This window comes from Python bivittatus, unplaced genomic scaffold, assembly GCF_059951505.1.
Source record: "Python bivittatus isolate LINGU-HERP-01145 unplaced genomic scaffold, Pbiv_v1 ctg000340_np1212, whole genome shotgun sequence".
NCBI lineage: Eukaryota > Metazoa > Chordata > Lepidosauria > Squamata > Pythonidae > Python > Python bivittatus.
Window position 1 is genome coordinate 373835 of NW_028277056.1, and position 21639 is coordinate 395473.

At 61.6% G+C, this 21639-nt stretch overlaps 1 protein-coding gene across 3 annotated transcripts; it reads left to right on the forward strand.

The window, feature by feature from the left end:
* The first annotated feature begins 1058 nt into the window (after positions 1-1058).
* Positions 1059-21324, forward strand: APBB1 (amyloid beta precursor protein binding family B member 1). 3 transcript variants are annotated; one of them, XM_088140343.1, is made up of 15 exons: positions 1059-1106; positions 2307-2398; positions 3045-3662; positions 5995-6176; positions 6668-6724; positions 6812-6894; positions 7792-7858; positions 8303-8440; positions 8599-8726; positions 18225-18339; positions 18597-18681; positions 18931-19014; positions 19989-20104; positions 20209-20385; positions 20707-21324. In XM_088140343.1, the coding sequence occupies exons 3-15, from the start codon at positions 3071-3073 to the stop codon at positions 20875-20877; spliced, it is 1995 nt and encodes a 664-aa protein (XP_087996469.1). In that variant the 5' UTR covers positions 1059-1106; positions 2307-2398; positions 3045-3070; the 3' UTR covers positions 20878-21324. The 3 variants fall into 3 exon arrangements, with proteins under 3 accessions (XP_087996469.1, XP_087996470.1, XP_087996468.1); XM_088140344.1 differs by having other exon boundaries at positions 1097-1231; XM_088140342.1 differs by lacking the exon at positions 1059-1106 and adding an exon at positions 1119-1257.
* Positions 21325-21639: the final 315 nt, after the last annotated feature.

Consider the following 21639-nt stretch of genomic DNA (forward strand, 5'->3'; position numbering starts at 1 on the left):
AAACATTACAGTTTCTAATAAGCTTATTGTTTTATAATTTGCAGTATCTCCTCGGCAACAGGCTCGCACCTTTCTCTGTTGAACACGTTTCTTCTCCCTCTGTGAGGGTGACCATAAATGATGAAACTTTTGAAAAATGCACACCTTTGGGTTTTAAACCCTAAAGGTGTGCATTTTTCAAAAGTTTCGTCGTTTACTCCAAACTGGCTGCTGTAGGCGGCCACCACCCTTTACCAGAGGGTGCTCCTCCCTGGCTGTCGCAGCAAGACGCCTCTGGGGACCCGGATTGGTTGGCTGCCCATTGTCAGCGGCAACCACCAGAGTGCCACAGGCCAGGTGCCCTCAGAGCCTGGAGGCACGGGTGCCAGCTCTGTGCCTTGCTCGAGTGGGCGCCAGGAACATACTTGCTTTCCCAAACCATGGGCACGGGGGGGGGGGGGAGACGAGCCCAGAGGTGGCTCCCCCCTCCAGCCCTTCCTGCCTTCTGCTTCCCATTTTGATACTCTTGTCACATCCCCAAAGCAATAACTAATCTCCTGCAGGTGGGTGCCCGCGGGCATCCTGGCCCCGCCGCCTTGCGAACCCCCGGGCGGCTCTTGCTCCCGGAGAACCGACCCCGGGGGGCCGCGGCTCCGGGCGTGCCGCCGCGTCTTCGAGCAGGCGAGGGACGCGCGCGCCGCCTCCAGCCGTCTGGGCTCCTCCGGCCCGGGGCGCCGCCGACATGGCGGGCTTCTCGTCGGCCCGGGGGGCGAAGCGGCTGCCCGGCTTCGGCGCCCCTCTCGCGGAGGGCCGGAGCCCGCTCCCGGGCGCCGCCGCCCGCGTCCTGCCCGGGGTGCCCCGCCGCGGCTGCCCGGCTCGCCCTCGGCCGGCGCCCGACCTCCGAGCCCCGGGCAGGGTCCGCGGGCGGGCGCGGGCGCTGCCCTCTCGGGCGGGGGGCGCAGCCCAGCCGCGGGCGCTCGGGGGGGGCCGGCTGCAGCGCGTCCGGCCAGCCGTCCCTCGCCCGCTCCGGGAGGGGCCGGTCGCTCTCGGAAGCGGAAACGACGCCTCCCCCGCAGGCCCCCCTGCCGCCCATCTCCATCCTTACGAAAGCGTCGCTGCGGCTGCAGGTACCCAGCGCGGCGGCGCGTGGACGGAGGGGGGCTGCGCGCCGCGGAGCGCCCCGGGAGGCCGGAGCCGGAGCCGCCCAGCGCCCGGGCTCCGCGCCGTCGGCGGAGTCCCCCCGCCGGACAAGGCGAGCTGGCGGCCGGACTCCCCTCGGTACCGCCCAGCCACCTCCCCCGCAGAAGGGGGGCCTGGCGGGGAGGGGCCTTTGGCGCGCCGGGCCTGGGAGGGGGCCGGCCCGGGTCGGGCGGGCGACCCCGCTGCGCGGCTGCGCTCCCGGCGCCGGTGCCATCGGGGCGGGGGGCGGGCGGCGGGGCGGGGGGCTTCGCGGCCACCCTCCGAGGCGGGCATGCAGGATGAGGGGACGGAGGCCGCGGGAGGCCCCTCGGCCCCTCTCCTCCTGGCCACCAGGCCCGCTGGAGGAGAGGGGTCGGGTGCGGGCCCTCCTTCCGTGCTGCCAGGCGGCAGTTCAGGGAGGCACCCAGGAGCCCTTCTCCGGGAGGGGGTTGCAGGGCCCCCCCCAGGGATTCAGGGAAACGGCTGGCTGGGTGCAGTCGGGGACAGCCTGTCCGCTCCAGGGCCGCGGGGCAGAGGTGTCCACCTGTGGGGTGCAGCTGCGTGCGGTTCTGGTTGGCATACTCGGAAAAGGGCGTAAGGACCTGGGAGAAGGCAGGAGAGGGCCGCCCCAGTAATCAAAGGGGGGCAGATCCGTCCGTGGAGGAGGGGGCTACCGGGGGCTGTCAGTCTTGAAGACGCCGCCGCGTTCCCTCCGGGTCGGAGCAGGGAAGCAGTGATGGGAGAGGGACGCGTCCCGGTCTCCTGCTTGCAGGCACCCCGGAAGCTTTTGGTTGGCCCCCGCGAAGGGGAAAATGCTGGCCTAAGAGGGGTCTCATCCTCGCCCAGCAGGGCCGCTCTTATGTTCTTAAGATGTGGTGATGGCCACTAGCTTGGATGGCCTTCTGAGGGGTGGGTCCATCTGTGGCGTACAGGCCCATCAGTGGCCACAAGTCTTGAACAGGTTACCACTAAGTGCCGGTTGCAGGGAGCAATGGGGGAGATGTCTCCGTCTCCTGCTTGCGAGCCCCCAGAGGCATCTGACTGCCCACAGTGAGGAGCACAGTGCCAGACTGGGGTGGGCTTGGTCTGTGCGCGCTCTGCCCCGTGCCGCTCAGGTGGAGTGACCCTCCTGTCTCTGTTGCCCCCAGGAGCTGAATGCTGCCCCCGCCTCCCTCGGGCTGCACCTCCAGTTTCCCCCAAAGCATGTAGCTGCTGCTTCTCTCCTTCCGGCCCGGGAGAGGTAAGAGCCTGGCGAGGCCCTGCAGAAGCCCGGCTTGGCCCGGGGGGCCGGCACAGGGGGCTGCCAGGAAGGTCTGCACGCGTGGAGCAGTTCAGAGCTGTGGCTGACCCAGCGCCGTTGACCTGGTGGGGATGGGCAGAGGGAGGTCTTCTGGGCCACAGGGCCCTTGGCCTGCACAGCAGGGTTTCTGCCCCCGAACATGGGCCCTTTCCAAGAACCCATCTTCCAGCTTTCATTCCCAAAGCCCGCCAGGCTGGGCCCACACAACGTGTTTAATTTGGCGACTGAATTGACCCATTTCTTTACACAGCAGGCTGTGCTTTATGAAACCAATCAAGGCGAGCCCTAACCCAACTGAAGATGCTGTGTGAATGGAGCCACTAGGCCTTTAACTAGCCGGTTTAGAGCTGTTGTCTGAACGCAGCTATTTCTGTCTATGGGGGGGGGCTAACACTCAGACGGGCACTCTGGACTGCAGGGAAGAGTTGGGCCCTCTGCCATTTGGGGACATCTTCTGCCCGAGGAGCAGCTGCAAGGGAGTGCGCTGAGCGTGCCCAGAACGCCTGCAGGCCAGGGGCCCCAGGGTGGGTGTGCGCGCGGCATCAGGGCTGCTCGCTTGAGGTCGTGACCTGTGGCTTCCCTGCAGCCTTCCTTTGTCCAGCACCCAGCACCATGTCCGGCTCGCTGAGCAAGAGGAGCAGCCTGGCCAACGAGAACAGCTGCCTGGGCCTCAGCCTTGCCTTGGTGCCCCCGTCGGGGGGCCAGATCCTGCCGCACAAGGGGCGCTGCGCCTACAGCTGTGGGGAGCTGCAGAGCCTCCTTGGGCTGCCCCCCTCCGCAGAGGAGTCGTCCAACAGCAAGTGGGTGAAGGAGGGGCAGAACCAGCTGCGGCAGGCGGCAGAGCGTGGCCGTGACCAAAACCGCAATGAACTGGGCCTTCCCAGCAAGGAGCTGAGCACGCTGCTCGTCCCGCTGCCGGGCAAGGCGGGCAAAGACCGAGCGGAGGAGCAAGAGGACGAGGAGGAAGAGGAAGACGAGGAGGAGGAGGAAGAGGAGGAGGAGGAGGAAGAAGGCTCCACCCCAGTCCAGAGCGAGCCTGTGACTGAGTCAGAGCAGAGCTCGGAGCGGGCACTGCCCCGGGGGGAGCAGGGCCGCAGTGCCAGCCTCCTCTTTGCCACCCGCAACAGTGCCACCAGCGATGAAGACTCCAGCTGGGCCACTCTCAGCCAGGGCAGTCCAACGGGCAGCTCCCCAGATGAAGCTGGTAGGGGCTGCTCTGGGGGGGCACGGAAGAGGGCAGAAGGGGCCTGTCCCTGGGGAATGAGCCATGACAATCCCACCCATCGATAGCTTGCTGGGGGGGGGGAACTCGTGGGAGGAGGAAGCCCAAAGGCAGGCATTTACCCTGCCAGGTGGCTTTGACAAGCAAGCCAAACCGCGTACTGATGTGGGAAGGGGAAAGCCTCCCCCAAGGGCAACAGCGGCGGTCCCCTCTCCCCTGCACGCTAAAGCTGATCTTTCCTTTGGAAAGTTTTAAGAGGGCAGCAGCCAAGGTTCTGGGTTGTGGGTGCACTGGGAGAGCCAGGGCTGTTTTCTGGTACAGCCCCCCCGGTTGGCAATATCGGCTGGCTCAGCTCAGCTCCGGAGAGCCCCTTGGGTGGCAGTGATGTCAGCAGGTGCCTGGCACAGCCGCCCAGGGACTACCTAGTGCTGAGCAACCAGCCTTGGGCAGGCTCCCCTCTGGTCCTGCCCCCTGCAGCTGTGGCTGTCTCCAGCAGCTATCCCCGTGGGCACAGGAGCCCCCTCCCCCCAGTTCCTCTCAGCCACGTTGCCCGGGCTGCTCCTTGCCTCACGAGATGCGTGTCGCCTGGGAAGAGGGTGGGTTTTCCGGGTGGATGGGGGTGGGCCGAGCGACGTGGAGGCCTGGGAGGAATCTGGTGGGCCCTGGGCTGCGGGGGGGGGGGCAGGGCTCTGTCGGGGGGTGCGTATTTACGTCTGGCAGCGGCAACTCCCCATCGCCTCCGTTCCCGGCAGGAGATTGCTGGCTGCACTGCCGGCTGGCCCTTTTTCCTGGGGGCCTTGCTCCTTGGGAGGAGAAGCCGCCAAGCCGGGCATTTGCTCTCGCCTCCCTGGGCTGCCCCGGTCTTTGAATGGGGGGGGGGGGCTGCAGAAGGAGGCAGAAAGTGAGTTGGATAAAGCTAAAATCAAGGACACCTTCGCGCAAGGATTGTACGTTTCAATTTCTTTCTCTCTCACACCACGGAGCTCACGGGAGAGAGCTGGAGGAGGCTGGGGGCTGCAAGGGGAGGTGCCATCACCAACAGAATCGGGGGGGCTTAGGGGGCAAAATCAACCCCCCCCCCTTCCTTTCTTCCCCTCTGCAGTCCAGCGACTCTTGGCTTTGCTTTGCCCTCCCCCAAGAAAAAAACGGCCCGCAGGTTGCCCTCGCTTGTGGCAGGAGAGAGAATGGTTTTGCTGCTTGGTAGACTTGAGGAGGTGTGGACTGAGGGGACTGGGGAGGTCTCGTCTGCCTGCTCCACGGCCTCCCCAGTGCGGCAAGGGTTGCTGAAGAGGGGGCAGCTGTGCCGCAGCCATGGGGGTTGATTAGGGGCAAGGGAGAGGCTCGCAGGCTCTTGGGCCACCGGATGGGGGTGGGTCTAGGGGCCTGGGCTTTGCTTAGCGTGGGGAGACCTGCCAGGATTTCCAGTGAGAGCGAGGCTCTGCTGTGTGCCTGTGGGATGCGCGAGGACTTGCAGGGGAAGTGGGTAGGATCCTCTGACATCCCTGTGGGTTGTTCCTGCCGGTTCCTCTCCAGCTGCTGTGCTGATAGGAAGTCCGGGGCCAGCAACTGCCCCTTCCAGTCAGGCTCCAGTCAGAACTGGAGCTGAACGTGACCCCGAGTCTGGGATGGTTAGGCTAGGCTTAGGGCACTGAGCTCCCTGACCCCTGGCCCTCAGGGGCTGGGCTGGGCGGGGCAGGGCGGGGCAGCACAGTGGCATCCTTGTGCAAAGGCTGCCATTACGTAATAATGCCCAGACCTCTGGCACGTGCACGCATACATCTGCACAAGGACGTTATTGCGTGTCAGGCCCCTTACAGGTGGGCCAAGACCCAGAAGCAAGAACCGCCCAGACCTCAGGAGGGTCTCTTTCACGTTAGTCCTAGGTAGGTGCAGAATCTTGGACCTGCAAGAGGAATTTCCAGCCTCCTTTGTGGTGGTCTCCTTTAGGCTGAGTCTCTCAGGGTGCCTCGAAATGCTTCTTCCCAGATTGATTGATTAAATTTATATGCCGCCCATCTCCCCCAGATTCCTCCCCACCTGGGCTGGATCGCTGTTGCCACGAGCTAAGGTGCCACAGACTCGCCTTACATCTCCTGATTGTCGTTATCTGCTCTCTCTTCCTTTGCTAGCCTCCCCACAAACCCTCGATTGTGCAAGCTCCATCCTGTGCCCCCTTCCCCCATGGGCGACCGTGATGTGGGGTGGCAGGAGTGGCAGACGGTCGGACAGCCATGGGTGGGAGGTGGGTTATTTACCTGCCCGGGACCAGCTTCGAGACCACGCACCTGGCTGACTTCCCTCCTCCTCTTGGCAGACTCTTTCTGGCTGTGTAACTCCCTGGAGACAGACTCTGACCTCCCAGCAGGATGGATGCGGGTTCAAGACATATCCGGCACCTACTACTGGCACATTCCAACGGGCACCACTCAGTGGGAACCTCCCTTGCGCAGTGGAAGTGGCGACTCAGCAGGAAACACCCCTTCCAGGGAGACTCAGGTGAGAGGTGGGAGGGCGCCCGACCCCACATGAGGCCTGATCCCTGCCTGCCACAAGGGCCGCCTTTGCACGGACACCAGAGGCTTTTTTGGGGCAGGCCAGTTTGCACAAGAGCCACAGCAGGGGCTGGGTTCCCTGCGGTGCAGGGTCGTCGTGCTCTAGGATTTACCCACTCCTTTCCCAAGCCCTCTGGAGCAGCCTGACCTTGTTTCTGGGGCGGCCCTTCTGCTGTTGGAGGGTGCTGGCGTGATCCAAGAGTCACCTTTGCTCCAAGCTGTGTCCTCTGGAGGCCTTTCCAGGGATCTTGATGCCCCCTCTGACCTCGAGGGGCCCGGCTCCTCCGTCGGGGCAGATGTGGGGAGTTGGCTGGGTCCTGAGCTGCCGCCTTGAGGGGGAGCAGCCGTGAGGCTGGGTGCGCAATGATGTGCGTATGGGCGAAGACGGGGAGGGCAGTGCTCTCTGTTCACGTCCTCCTCCTCCTCGCCCCTTAGCTCCCCTGGATGGACCTTGGGCAGACGGACCCTGACACCAGTCCAGACTTCTGGAAGGTGAGTGGCTGCCTGGGCTGGGGGGCCGCCAGGGGGCATGAGGGGTGGGCCTGCGGCTGCTCCTCACTGGCTCTTCCTCTCCCCCAGGAGGTTCCGCCAGAGGGGGCGACCCCCGAGCCTCAGTCAGATGAGGGCCACTCCAGCTTATCCTTGGGATCCCCTGGCGTCCGGTGAGTGGGGGGGACCTCGTGGCTGTGGTACTGGAAGAGGGTCTCAGGAACTCGGCGGAGGGTTCTCCCACGTGGATCCAGCCCCTGCTGCTGCAAGGACCCTGCGGAGCCCCGAGTTGCTCTGTCACCAGCCTGCAGATGTGTTGATGCCCCAAGACTGGAGCCTGTCTCCTTCCTGCCAGACCATGGCAGCCCCAGAGGGATGGGGAAGGGGTGTTGCCAAAAGAACCAGCGACAGGCCCTGGTGCGCCCTGAGCGCGGTCTGACACGGCAGTCTTGCCTGGAACGTTTTGCCCCTGCCTTGCCCAAGCCTTCCGTATCCTCAAAGGCTCTGTCCCCCGGCGGGTCTTTCTGAGATCTTTGGGGAAGAGAGAAATGGCTCTGCGGCAAAGGACGGGCGGAGGCTGAGCAGCTGGAAGACCCCTCCATTTAAAACATTTCCAGCGTGCTGTTAAGGGAAAAGACTTCCCACAGCAAGTTTCATGCCTAAGCGGGATGAGAAATTAATCACAGCCGCGTTAAAATCAGAGTTAAGAACTAGTAGACTTCTAGGACTCGCTCGTGGAAAAGCCTCGGGCTTTGGAGAACGATTCATGCAAAAAGAGGATTCGGAGCACTGCCGAGCTGGTGCGTCAGGGGGAGGAGGGCCCGGGACCCTCCTTGGAAGGCGCAGGGGCCTCCGCTGGGGGCCGCGGGGAGGGGCGGGGAGCTGGCCTGCTCCAGGTCACGTCCTTTCTCTCTTAGGTGGCGTCTGGTTTAGGGGCTGTGTCCACAGAGCAGTGGGATGTGGGGCTTGGCCTGAGGGCACTAGGCTGCTGTTGGTCCATGGTGCTGGTGGTGCATTTTGGCAGCCCGTGGGGGACCCAGCTGACCAACGTGGGCCGTTCGTCTCCCCAGGTCTTCCCTGGACGAAGGAGGGGAGGAAGCAGCAGGCCGGCTCCTGGGCATTTCCCCGGGGTCGAAGGTAAAGTTGCCCTGCTGCCAGGAGGGTGGCAGGCCTGCAGAGGAGGCCTCAGTTGGACAAGTGGCAGGCTGGACCTCTGGCCCGGGAGACCCCTCGCAGAAGGGGTCCCCTCACCCCACCCCTCGGCCCCGGGGAGGATGCACAAGCCTCCAGAAAGAGGACTTGGGCCAGGAAGGGGCAAGTCCTTCCATCTCTGCATGGGAGGAGTGGCAGGTTGTGGCAGCTAGCTGGGGCGAAGCCCGCGGTGGGGGCCTGAGGAGAGGATGCAGAGAGTGGGCGGTTGGCTGGGACCCTCAGCCCCCCGCTTCTAAGGCATTGCCTGAGGCTGCCCCCGGGTTTCCTCTGCAGCCGCTTCTGCCAGGGAGGGAGGGAGGGAGATTTTCCCTTCGGGGAATGCTTCAGCCCCACATCCACGGACACGCGACGTGTCGCTGCTTCCCGCAGCGCTTCTGCGTCCACTCGCTGGGCTGGGTGGAGATGTCAGAGGAGGAGCTGGCGCTGGGGAAGAGCGGCCTGGCTGTCAACAACTGCATCCGGCAGCTGGCTGGGCAGGAGCCGGCCCTTCGGGGCTCCTGGATGGAGGTGAGCGGCTGGGGGAGGGCAGGCGGGCCTGCTCCCTGCAGTGGGCGGCGGGGCAGGCTGCTCGTGGCTCTGGTCCAGCCCCTGCCTCTGGAGGGATGCCTCTGGAGGCCTGAGGGAGGGGAAGGGGCCCAAGTGGCAGCTGTCCCCCCTCCCCGCAGGGCAAAGCAATGCTCCTGGTCCTGGAAAACGAGATGCTGAAGCTGCTGGACCCAGAGGAGCAGAGGGTGCTGCACTGCCTGCCCATCGCGGCCATCCGGGTCTGGGGCGTTGGGCGGGACAGCGGAAGGTAGGTGGCACGGGCACCAGAAGCGAGGCGGCCATGCTGCCAAGGGACTGACTCCCACCGGAGCACCAGGTGGGGGGGCTTCCGTGGAGGAGGCAGGGCCAGATCCCTTTGCAGGCCAGATGTGCTCCTGGGTGGGTCCTGCTCCTGGCCTGGCTGCTGCCCAGTGCTCAGTGGCAGCTGAGTCAGTCGGGAAAGGGGTGCCTTTGCAGACTTACTTTTTCTTGGGACAGGGAGAAACATCCCCCTTGGGAAGCTGTGCCCACACTGGGCAGCTGGGTGGTTGTCGCCTGAGTCTGGCACCACCCATACGGGAGGGTTCTTGGTTGTCTCTGGTCAAGCAATGCTGCTGGGGTCCTGTCCCGGGGTCTGTGCAGATCTGGATGAGGAGGAACGGGCACAATCTTAGCAAGGCTGGATACTTAGCCACCGTCGAGGTCTTTCCGCCTTTCATCTTGGGTGGGGTGGAATGACCCCCCTCAAGACTGGTGGGCAATCTGGGCTCATCCTCGACTCCCAGTCCTACCTGGAGGGCAGGTGGCAGCTGGGCCAGGAGAGTCTTGGTGCAGATTCAGCTTGCAGCCTTTCCTGGACTGGGAGGCCCTTCTTAGAATCCCTCCTGCCTCCCTGGGACTGCCCAGGGCAGGGCAGGGCAGGGCAGGGCAGGGCAGGGCGGTGGCCTCAGCTGTGATGTCAATGCCCGTGTAACACCCTTACATTGTCAGCTGTGGGATTCCCAGCTGGCTTCCGGGCACATTCCAAGGTGCTGGCTGCCTTACAGTGGGGCAAAAAAGTATCTAGTCAGCCACCAACTGTGCAAGTTCTCCCACTTAAAAAGATGAGAGAGGCCTGTAATTTTCATCATAGGTATACCTCAACTATGAGAGACAAAATGGGGGAAAAATCCAGAAAATCACATTGTCTGATTTTTAAAGAATTTATTTGCAAATCATGGTGGAAAATAAGTATTTGGTCACCTACAGACAAGCAAGATGTCTGGTTCTCACAGACCTGTAACTACTTCTTTAAGAAGCTCCTCTGTCCTCCACTCGTTACCTGTAGTAATGGCACCTGTTTGACCTTGTTATCAGTATAAAAGACACCTGTCCACAACCTCACAGTCACACTCCAAACTCCACTATGGCCAAGACCAAAGAGGTGTCGAAGGACACCAGAAACAAAATTGTAGACCTGCACCAGGCTGGGAAGACTGACTCTGCAGTAGGCAAGCAGCTTGGTGTGAAGAAATCAACTGTGGGAGCAATAATTAGAAAATGGAAGACATACATACAAGACCACTGATAATCTCCCTCGATCTGGGGCTCCATGCAAGATCTCACCCCGTGGGGCCAAAATGATCACAAGAATGGTGAGCAAAAATCCCAGAACCACATGGGGGGACCTAGTGAATGACCTGCAGAGAGCTGGGACCAAAGTAACAAAGGCTACCATCAGTAACACACTACGCTGCCAGGGACTCAAATCCTGCAGTGCCAGACGTGTCCCCCTGCTTAAGCCAGTACATGTCCGGGCCCGTCTGAAGTTTGCTAGAGAGCATTTGGATGATCCAGAAGAGGATTGGGAGAATGTCATATGGTCAGATGAAACCAAAGTAGAACGTTTTGGTCTAAACTCAACTCGTCGTGTTTGGAGGAGAGAGAATGCTGAGTTGCATCCAAAGAACACCATACCTACTGTGAAGCATGGGGGTGGAAACATCATGCTTTGGGGCTGTTTTTCTACAAAGGGACCAGGACGACTGATCCGTGTAAAGGAAAGAATGAATGGGGCCATGTATCGTGAGATTTTGAGTGAACACCTCTTTTCATCAGCAAGGGCATTGAAGATGAAACGTGGCTGGGTCTTTCAGCATGACAATGATCCCAAACACACTGCCCGGGCAACGAAGGAGTGGCTTCGTAAGAAGCATTTCAAGGTCCTGGAGTGGCCTAGCCAGTCTCCAGATCTCAACCCCATGGAAAACCTTTGGAGGGAGTTGAAAGTCCGTGCTGCCCAGCGACAGCCCCAAAACATCACTGCTCTAGAGGAGATCTGCATGGAGGAATGGGCCAAAATACCAGCAACAGTGTGTGAAAACCTTGTGAAGACTTACAGAATGTGAGATTTGCCCCGTTCGACAGAGAAACTCTCGTGACACGTGTGGTTCACAAAGAAGGTTTACTCATGCGTAACATAGTAGTCACAAGCAAAGCCAGGACTGGCTTGGTACAATTGCATCACTTGTTATATTCCCCCCTTCCCGCGCTTTTTCCCGCCTCGTGATCGCGTTGCGGCTGTGGGCTATTAGGCCCCCCAATGTCCCCCCTGATCGTTCATGATGGCAGGGTCGGTCAGAGTCCATTGTCCTTGATTGCCAGTCCCCCTCCGGCTGGGTTGGCCCCTCCCTGCTACGTGCAGACCCGCGGGTTCTGTGCTGCGTTGCGATCTTGTTTCGCTGCCCTGCGGCCCCGTTCCTTGCTTGCTCGCGCCGTTATCAGTTCATAATTAAAAGCTTCCGCTGCGGTTTTCCTGTTTAGCTGGCCGCAGGTGGCTCGTTAATTAGCGGCGCTTTCGGTTCCTCTTTTCCCCGCTAGCTACCGCCGGTGGATTCCGCGTGGTCTGGTTGCGAGCTTCCCTGCAACCCCGTGCTTCCCTGAAGCCTCGTGCTGACCGAACCTGACATGCCGCCCCCCTGACGACAACTCCCCCCCCTCGGTCCTATTTCGGCTTCCCGGGGTATTTACTGTAAAAGTCCCGCACTAGGTCCGGCGCCCTTATGTGGGTTTTACTCACCCATTCGCTGTGGGACTTGGGAAATGTTTCCATTGCACTAGGAGCTGGGTCTGCCCCTTGTGCCTCCGGGCGTCCAGTATCCGGTTGATTTCGAAATGCTGCTCCCCCCCGACCATGATGGGTGGTGGTACTCCCTCCGCCTTGTGCCAGGCGTTCCCCGGCTGGTGCAACTTTAGCAGGCTGCAATGGAACACCGGGTGGATCTTCCCGAGGTTTTTCGGGAGCGTCAGCCTGACGGTCACCGGATTGATGACCTCCGAAATGGGGAACGGCCCCACAAACCTCGGGCTGAGTTTTTTCGATGCCTGGTGCGTCTTTAGGTTTTTGGTTGACAGATACACCTGGTCCCCCACTTTCCACTTTTCCTCGGGGAGCCTCTTGCGGTCCGCGTGCTTCTTGTAGTCGGCTTTGGCTCTTTGCAATGCCGCGTGCGCCGCTCGCCGGGTCTCGTCGATTTGGGCGAACCAGGCGTCCAGGGAGTTGATCTGGGATTCCGGCTGAGGCAGCTCCGGCATGGGGACGAAATCTCTCCCGGTGGCTACTTTGAACGGAGAGAACCCGGTGCTCTTGTGGACGGCGTTGTTGTATGCCACCTCCGCGAATGGTAGTAGCTCCGCCCAATCGTCCTGTTGGTGCCCCACGTAGCAGCGCAGGTACTGTTCGAGCCCCCGTTCAGGCGTTCCGTGGCTCCGTCCGTCTGCGGGTGCGCCGCGGAGGATAGGGCTTGTTTCGTCCCCACCCGCTTCAGGAACTCCCGCCAGAACCGCGCGATGAAGTTGCCACCCCGATCGCTGACGATACGTCGAGGTGCGCCGTGGAGTCGGTAGACATGTTGCACGAACAGTTTCGCCAGCCCCTCGGCCGTGGGGACTCGCCGGCACGCTACAAAGTGCGCTTGTTTGGAGAATAAGTCCGTGACCACCCAAATGGCGGTCTTCCCCTTACTCTCCGGGAGCTCCACTATGAAGTCCATGGCGACCTCTTGCCAAGGGCCGTCGGGTTCTGCTACCGGCTGGAGTAGGCCTCTAGGTTTGCCTTTGGCTCCTTTCGCTGTTGCGCACACCGGGCAACCCCCCGAGTACGCCTCCACGTCCTTCCGGAGCGTGGGCCACCAAAACTGCCGCCGGATTAAGTGGAGTGTCTTTACGAAGCCGTAATGCCCCGCGCTCCGGCTGTCGTGGGCTCTCTCCATGACCTCCCGTCGGCAACCCTCGGGCACGTACAGCTTTCCTTCGTGCCACCACAACCCCTCTTGGCCGGTTAGCGCCTCTCGGTTCTGCTTGAGCCAACCGTCCCGCTCTGCTGCCTCCGCGAACCCTTGCCTTACTTCAGACGCCGCGTCCCGTCGCTCCCCCTTGGTCTGGCTTCGGGTCACCGCCTTTGCAGCCAGCCTGCTGGCGGGGATGACGGAGTCCACGATCTCCTCCCGTAGGCTGGCGTGTTGGGGCATGCGAGACAGTCCATCCGCTAAGAAGTTGCGCTTCCCGGGGATGTGTTTCAGTGTGAACCTGAACCTCCCGAAGTATTGGGACCACCGTGCCTGTTTGGGGGATAGCTTACGCGGGGTCTTCAGGGCCTTGAGGTTCTTATGGTCCGTCCACACCTCGAACGGTTCAGTTGCCCCCTCCAGTAGATGCCTCCACGTGGCCAGCGCCCACTTGACCGCGTACGCCTCTTTCTCCCACACCATCCACCTCCTCTCCGTCTCGGTGAATTTGCGGGAGGCGTAGGCGCACGGGTGGATGGCCACCTCCGGGCTGGGTTGGAGCAGGACTGCTCCCGTTGCCACGTCTGATGCATCCACTTGGATTATAAACCGCCGGTCTGGGTCGGGATGGCGCAGGATCGGCTCCGCGGTGAACCGCTGTTTTAGTTCCTCAAACGCCCCCTGGCATTCTGCAGTCCACGCGAGTGCCATGCTGGGCTTGGGGGTTTCCCAGTGCCCTTGGTTTTTAGCAGGTCGGTTAGGGGAAGGGCGATTTGGGCGAAGTTCGGGATGAACTGACGATAGAAGTTCGCAAACCCTAGGAAGCTTTGGAGTTGCCTCCGGGTTCGCGGCGTTTCCCAGCCCAGGACATCCCTTACTTTCGCCGGGTCCATCTCAATTCCCCGGCTGGATATTCGGTAGCCGAGGTAGTCTAGTTGCTCTCGATGGAACTCGCATTTCGAGAGCTTTGCGTACAGCTGTGCCTTCAGCAGTCTCTGGAGCACCGTGCGCACCAGGCTCACGTGCTCCGCCAGGGTCTCGGTGTAGATGAGGATGTCGTCCAGGTAGACCAGGACGCCCCGGTAGAGTAGGTCGTGCAGCACCTCATTAATTAGCTGCATAAATACCCCGGGGCCCCTTTTAATCCGAACGGCATCACGGAAAACTGGTAGCTTCCGAGCGGGGTGTTGAACGCCGTCTTCCACTCATCTTTTGCGCGGATCCTAACTCTGAAGTAGGCTTCGCGCAAGTCCAGTTTTGTGAACACCCTCCCCTTCGACAGATGCGACATCAAGTCCTTCATCAGGGGAGGGGGTATTTGTACTCCGTGCTGATTGCGTTCAGCCCCCGGTAGTCTACGCACATACGGAGCGAGCCATCCTTCTTCTCCCGGAATAACACCGGGGCCGCTAATGGTGACTTCGCGGGTTGGATGAATCCCCGTGCTAGGTTCTTGTCTATGAACTCGCGCAGGGCTCCCATCTCCCTCCTCGACAGGGAGTACATTTTTGGCTTAGGCAGGGTCGCTCCTGGCTCTAGCTCGATGGCGCAATCACTGGGCCGGTGTGGTGGGAGCTGGTCAGACTCCTTCTCCCCGAACGCTGCCGCCAGGTCTCGATACTGCCTCGGGATTCCGCCGCCCGTCGGGGGTTCCCCGGGTCCGGCCCCTCGCTTTGCGGTCGCCTCGCCAGTCACCGCTGCCTCCCCTCGCCTCGGGATCGTGGCGGGTCTCCGGGGTCCCGGCGCTGCTGCTGCTGCTGTTGCTGTTGCCGCCCGGGTCTCGGGCCCCATCTGCTCTCGCCCCGTCTCCCGGTGTCCCGGACCCTCCGCTTGTCCGCCGGTGGTTGCGGCTGCCTCCGTCTCCACGGCTCGGTCCCCTCTGCTCTCGCCCCTCGCCGGTCTGTCGACCCCGAACCGCACTGCCTCCGCCGTCCAGTCGACTCGTGGGTTCCGCCGCCGCAGCCACGCCAAGCCGAGTACCACCGCGTAGTCGGCCACCGGGACCACCACGAACCTCAGTTCTTCCCGGTGACTCCCGATCGTCATCTGGACCGGCTCGGTGTAATACTGAGCTGGCCCCCCCCCTGCCAGCGTGCCATCTAACTGGCTGAATGAAATGGGCTCCCGGAGGCACCTCAGCTGTAGCCCGAGCCCCGAGACCACCGCTGGGTGCATCAAGCAGTGGGTGCAGCCCGAGTCCAGTAGCGCCCGTAGCTGCGCCTCCCCTCCGGATCTCACCCCCCGGACGTGTATCCTCACCCGGAACGGTGGGCAGTCCTCGTCTCCTATTGGGTCCGCGCGCCTCGACTCCCCTGCTCGCACTGGGACGCCGTTCAGTGCGAGCGCGCCTCGTTTCCCGCCGGCTCCGAGTCCTCTCCGGAGAATGCTGTCTCCGGGGTCGACCACCCCCCGCGTCCTTTCTCGGTCACCGCCGCCACTGCCCCCTTCCGCGGTCGGTCACCGGTCCTTTTCCCGTTCGCACGCGGGGTTTTGACTTCGGGCCGTGGTGGGGCGCCTTCCCGCTCCGTCGGGCACTGCGCCGCTCGGTGGCCTCTGCCTCCGCATCGGAAGCACAGATTCGGGGCTCTGGTCGCCTCTCGCCTCCCGGTGGACTGCCGTCGACCGCTCCGTCTCTCCTCGGGGTCCTCTCCCTCGGCCGGTCCCTCGTCTGGTCCCGTCGTCTTGTGCTCTGTTGGATCTGCCGCCACGCCGATTCCGCCGTTCCGGCCAGCCAGATCCAATCCTTCACTGTGGACGGGTCGTCCCGCCCCAGTGCCCGTTCCAGGATCTCTGGGTTGAGTCCCCTCTTAAAATACTTCACCTTCAGGGACTCCGGCCAGTCCGCGAGCTTCTCGGCCAACCTCCGGAACTCCAGGGCATATTCCGATACCGATTTGCCCCGCTGTCTGAATTGTAGGATGTCGTCCTCCGCCCGCTTGGCGCTCAATGTGTCCTCGAATCTGTCCCGGAGCGCCTGCATGAAGTCCGGGAAACTCCGTAGTTCCGCCGCGTTGGCATCGTACAGCCCGATCACCCAGCTGGCGGCTTGGCCATCTAGCAGCTCGGCCACGTAGGATACCCTGTCCTCGTCTCTAGCGAATAGGTGACCACCCCTCTGCATGAACCCCCTGACGTGCGTCAGAAAGTGCGGCAGCTGTTCGGGGTCCCCTGAGAACTTCCCAGTGATACCTCGAAGTCTCAGGGCGTCTGCCGCCCGTTGGTCCTCCGACCGGGGCGCCGTGGGTGGTGCCGGCGGGGGTGTCGGACCGCCCCCCTGTCGCTCGCCTCCTCGTTCACCGCCGGTGGCCCCACTCTCTGTAGTAGGGTCTGGAGCATCGCCTCCACGGCGTCTAGGCGTCGCTCGACTCTCTCCTCTAGTCGGGCGAATTTCTCGCTCCACTCACGGTTCCGGAACCCCGAACCCCGGGTCATCGTAACGCCCGAATCGTCTGGTCCTTGGTTCACGCCCATCGACCACCGCTCGGATGGAGTGCGCCCGGCCCTGGCCGCTGCCCCGTCGCTCCCGGGCGGCTCCGACCGCCCTTCCGCGAGCCTGGATCCCTCGCGCTCCAGCTGACCCACGGATTCCTCGTCGCTGGTCATGCCTGTATTGAGAAAGAAAACGCTCCTCGGTGGTACCGGGTAGCGCTGACGGTGAGTCCTGGCTTTATGTGAGATTTGCCCCGTTCGACAGAGAAACTCTCGTGACACGTGTGGTTCACAAAGAAGGTTTACTCATGCGTAACGTAGTAGTCACAAGCAAAGCCAGGACTGGCTTGGTACAATTGCATCACTTGTTATATTCCCCCTTCCCGCGCTTTTTCCCGCCTCGTGATCGCGTTGCGGCTGTGGGCTATTAGGCCCCCAATGTCCCCCTGATCGTTCATGATGGCAGGGTCGGTCAGAGTCCATTGTCCTTGATTGCCAGTCCCCCTCCGGCTGGGTTGGCCCCTCCCTGCTACGTGCAGACCCGCGGGTTCTGTGCTGCGTTGCGATCTTGTTTCGCTGCCCTGCGGCCCCGTTCCTTGCTTGCTCGCGCCGTTATCAGTTCATAATTAAAAGCTTCCGCTGCGGTTTTCCTGTTTAGCTGGCCGCAGGTGGCTCGTTAATTAGCGGCGCTTTCGGTTCCTCTTTTCCCCGCTAGCTACCGCCGGTGGATTCCGCGTGGTCTGGTTGCGAGCTTCCCTGCAACCCCGTGCTTCCCTGAAGCCTCGTGCTGACCGAACCTGACACAGAAAACGTTTGACCTCTGTCATTGCCAACAAAGGATATGTATTGAGATGAACTTTTGATATTGACCAAATACTTATTTTCCACCATGATTTGCAAATAAATTCTTTAAAAATCAGACAATGTGATTTTCTGGATTTTTCCCCCCATTTTGTCTCTCATAGTTGAGGTATACCTATGATGAAAATTACAGGCCTCTCTCATCTTTTTAAGTGGGAGAACTTGCACAATTGGTGGCTGACTAAATACTTTTTTGCCCCACTGTATGTGGCTTGGCCTGTTTATTGGCCTCTGGAGCAGCGGCCCCCCACCCCCCCAACCTTTAAAAGAGCATTAAAACACGGTTCTTCCCGCAGGCCTCTGGTTATGGTGGGGGGGGGTTCAATCTGTTCTTATCTCTGTAGGTGCAGAGAGGGTTGGCTGGTGCTCCTTCTGGATGATGCTGTCTCTGGGGGCTTTATTTCAGGTTTTTTGCTGTTTTAATGTTAAGCCACCCAGCGTCACTGGAATTGGGCAGTCTAGAAATTTGAAATATAAGTAAGCAGGCCTGGACTGAGGGGGCGGTCAAGAAACTTGGTGCCATCTTTGCCCCAAATGAGGAAAAGGACCGGCCCCAAGGAAATGCCTCTTCTGCCTGTTCTGAGAGTCCCTTCTGCGGGTGGGGGGGGGCAGTAGGGGCTGGTCTTAGGGGCTGCCCAGTCCCTCCCAAAGGGTCTTGCAAGAAGCAGAGCAGCTTTGATCGCTGGACATTCTTCTGACTGGGCCAGTCCAGATCTGGGAGGGTGGAGTGGGGCGCTATTTGGGGGCTTGCTGCTGCCACTGGATGCCTGCTGCCCCATGCCAGAGGCAGGCCTGAATGACTTTGCAGGGTTATGGGTCCCTTCCTTGGGGCTTCTGGTAGCACGCGGGAGGGTCTGTGGCCTTTATTGGGAAGGGGGGTTAGATGGGAGAGGCTGCCCCAGTCAGACTAGTGGCCTGGAGAGTGGAATCTGGGGGGGAGGGCAGAAACTAGGCTTTCCTGCCCCCTGCTAACGCTTTGGTGCCCGCCCTTCTCTTCCTTGTGCTTCACTTTGGGATCCAGGGAAAGGTAAGGCCCTGTGCCAGCTCCCCTTCTCCCGCCGCTGCTTTCTGTTCAGCAGGGACTTCCCCTGCTGGAATGAACCGTTCAAAATGGCTTGCACCCACTGCCTGTTGGGCAGCGATCCCACGGGGGCCAACCTCTGACCTGGCATCCTGCTGCCATCATTCTCAACCTGGCATCTCTCTTCCAGGGAATTTGCATACGTGGCACAAGACCAGTTGGCTCAGATGCTGAAATGCCACGTCTTCCGGTGTGATACACCTGCCAAGAATATTGCCACCAGCCTCCATGAAATCTGCTCCAAGGTCATGACCGCCCCCCCGCCCATCCCATTCCCTCTTCCTTTGCTGGCTCCCAGCCCCCCCGTCCCGTTTCTTCTGGGGGAGTCCCAAGCGGCTCCTGGGAGGATTGGCCCCAGAGATGCCTCCCTCTGGGGCCAGGCACCCTCCTCAGACCCACTCTCCCAGCTCTAATGCCGCTGGGGGGCAGCACTTGCGGGCTTGTGGGAACCAGCCTGACCTGTGTTGGGGGCGGAAGGGTCTGACCCGGCGCTCTCCTCCAGATCGCGACAGAGCGGCGGAGCGCACCAACCTTACTAAACAGGCTCTCACTGGATCCGTCCAAGATGGTGGAAATCCCCTTCCAAGGTAGACGGTGGGAGTAGAGGGGGACCCGAGGAGGGGGCTCAGGGGCTCCTTGCCTTGAATCCAAGCTCTTCGTACCAGCCCTCCCCTTGGGGGCAGGAGGGGGCATCAAGCTTGCATCCCATCATCCCTCGTTTGGAGGGGAAGCATCAGAGGGGTCACAGAGAGCCCATATCCACCCTGGGTGCGTGGGTGGGTGGGGGGTCGTGCAGGTAGACTACTGCTGCTCTGTGCCCTCTTTCTTTTCCCCAGTTGAATTTCCGGCACCCAAAAGTGAATCGATCCAGAAATTCCAGGTTTACTATTTGGGGAGTGTTTCCGTGGCCAAGCCTGTGGGTAAGAGAAGTCTGGGAAGAGGTGGGGCAGTTTGCTTCTGGATGAGATCCCAGAGAGGCCAGACGCAGGTTTTTGCGAAGAGGCACGAGGATTCAGGTGGCTTCCGATCCCAGGCGTCTTGCGGTGGAAAAGTGGCAGAGCCAACCTTGACCTGTCCAATCTCGGCCACCTCATCGCGATTCCTCGAATGAACCCACCCTTTCTGCATGGCTATCCCGCTCCGAGTGTGGCCCAAGAAGCCCCTCCCAGCTTCCTCTGGGCTGGGCCCTCCCAGCACCCTCCTCCTGTGATTGGGTGCTCGTTGGCTGCACATCACTTCCTCCCATCATCCGTGGAGGCCGCCAGCTTTGGAGGCAGGCTGCCTCCTTCAGAAGGTCTCCTATGGTGCTCTGTTCTGCTGACCTAGCGCCCATTTCCAGAATCTCTGGCCCGCTTCTGCTTTTCTCTTGAAGTCAGCTTCTCCAAAGGCTGGCCCTTCTGCTTGCGTGACTCCGAGAGGGAGAACCTTCCTCCTTGTTTGGGGTCAAGTCCAGGAGATCAGATCTCACTGGTCTTTCACACACCCCTTTGAGTGTGGAAGTTGCCCATGCGGCAAGCCAGAAACTTGACGAACGTTGCGTTTTAGCAGTTGGCCCTGCAGATACTCCCTCCCATCCCGCAGAATGGTGGCATCTTCCCTGGTGAGAATTCTGCCCTCCGTACCGGGAAAGCACCCGTGCCATCTTCAGTCTGGGGAGGGGGTGCTCTGTATTGCAGTTCTCGTTTCTCTCTTGGCCCCTGCTGAATCCCAGGATGTGCAGAAATCACAGCCATCCCCCTGGCTTAGCTGCTCCTGACGGGGCCCTCCTGGCTCTGCCTCTGCCTCACCCGGGCCCTGCATCGTTGCTCAGTCGCATCTGCCTGGGACTGTGCATGCTCACGAGCTGTGGCCCCTTGCCTGCTCCCGTGAGACCGTCCCTGCTTTGCTTCCCCAGGCATGGAGGTCATCAACACCGCCCTCGAGGCGGCCCTGGCAACTGGCAGCAAAGAGCAGTGGGCACCCGCTCAAGTCAGCGTGGCACCAGCCACCCTCACCCTCACCCGTCAGCAGGTAACTATGGTGGAGGCTGCTTTGGGGAAGCCGTGGGAGGGGTTGGGAGCTCGGCACCCCTCAATCCTGCGTGGGCCTGTCCCGACTCCTGCCTTTCCCTCCAGACTGACACCGTGCTCTGTGAGTGCCGCGTGCGCTTCCTCTCCTTCATGGGCATTGGGAGGGACGTCAGGTCCTTCGCCTTCATCATGGCTGCTGCGGCTGGCAGCTTCCGCTGCCACATGGTCTGGTGTGAGCCCAATGCTGCTGGGTTGAGCGAAGCCGTGCAGGCCGCTTGCATGGTAAGTCACTCTGCTCCCCGCCCGGCCCCTCGGTTGGCACGGCTCTGCACGCTGCCAGCAGCAGAAGGGCAGCGGGGCTCCTGGCTTGGCCAGGTCTGCGGTCTGCTGGTGGCTGTGGCTGGCCACTCCTGCGCACCTCCCACCAAGCAGCCACACTTCCACATTCCTGTCCCACTGACGACTACCCGCAGCCCAACCTTGCCCTGAGCAACCCTGTTGCTGGAGAAACAGGGAGTGCAGGACGTGGCTGCAAGGATCGTGGCCCTTCTGTCCTCTGCCACCGGTGCCAATAACAGCACCCACCTCGTCCCTCCTTTTCAGCTTCGATACCAGAAGTGCTTGGACGCTCGGCCCCAAACCACCACCAGCTCCTGCCTCCCGGCCCCCCCTGCCGACTCTGTGGCTCGCCGGGTGGGCTCCACGGTTAGGAAGGGCATCCAGGCCCTGCTGGGGACCCTCCAACCCAAGCGGCAGGGGGCCCCGACCCCATGAGCACCAGGCAGGCAAGGGGAATCTGCCCACTGACCCTGGACCCAGGATGCAACCAGCGCCACTGGCCCTTGCAGATCAGCCTTGCAGCTGCCCCAGTGCGTGTGTGTTCTGCATGACAGCGAGTGCGAGAGATGTACTCATCGGGTGCGTGAAACGTGTGGCCTCCATACTAGTTGGAGGGAGGGTTCTGATCGAGGGCAGCTGTGCTGCGGCTGCCGGCCCTGGTCCCTGCCCCGGTGGGCCCTGGAATTAACGGGCCTTCTGGCTGGGGCCGCTGCAGAGGACCTTGCTGGTTTCTGACCACGCACTGGGGAGGCGGGCATGGTCCCAGCACCCCGCTGCTTGCCCGGGAGCACAGTGGGGGGTGGGGGGAGAGCTGCTGCTGCTGCTGCTGCCATTGCAAGAACTCTGTCTTGTACTAACCACGAATAAACTCTGTTCCAATGACCTCTGAACATCTCTGGCGTGGTGCTGTGGTGGGAGAGAAAGGGAGCTGGCCCTCTGGCAGTGGTGGCCCTGGCAAAGGGAGAACTTCGCCTCCTTCCCAGAGTTTAAACAGAGCTGCCAATGTCCCTCACCCCACCCCAGAAGCTGCTGGAGTCCAGCTCCTGGGCTGGAGGCACTGGTGGCCTGATGGGACAGAGAACTCCTTCCAATGGGGGGCAGGAAAGGAAGAGCTTGGCTTCCCTGGCATGAGCTATGGTCAGGGTGGAAAGAGGGTTAGCCCCTTTCTTCTCCCTCCCTCCCTCCCTCCCTCCCTCC

What these genes read in the sequence shown, in the direction of transcription:
- APBB1 (XM_088140343.1), top strand. Translation starts at nt 3,071, where the DNA reads ATGTCCGGCTCGCTGAGCAAGAGGAGCAGCCTGGCCAACGAGAACAGC. An exon ending in CAGCTCCCCAGATGAAGCTG is followed by an intron (nt 3,663 to 5,994) that starts GTAGGGGCTGCT and finishes TCCTCTTGGCAG; the next exon opens with ACTCTTTCTGGCTGTGTAAC. An exon ending in CCGTGCAGGCCGCTTGCATG is followed by an intron (nt 20,386 to 20,706) that starts GTAAGTCACTCT and finishes CCTCCTTTTCAG; the next exon opens with CTTCGATACCAGAAGTGCTT.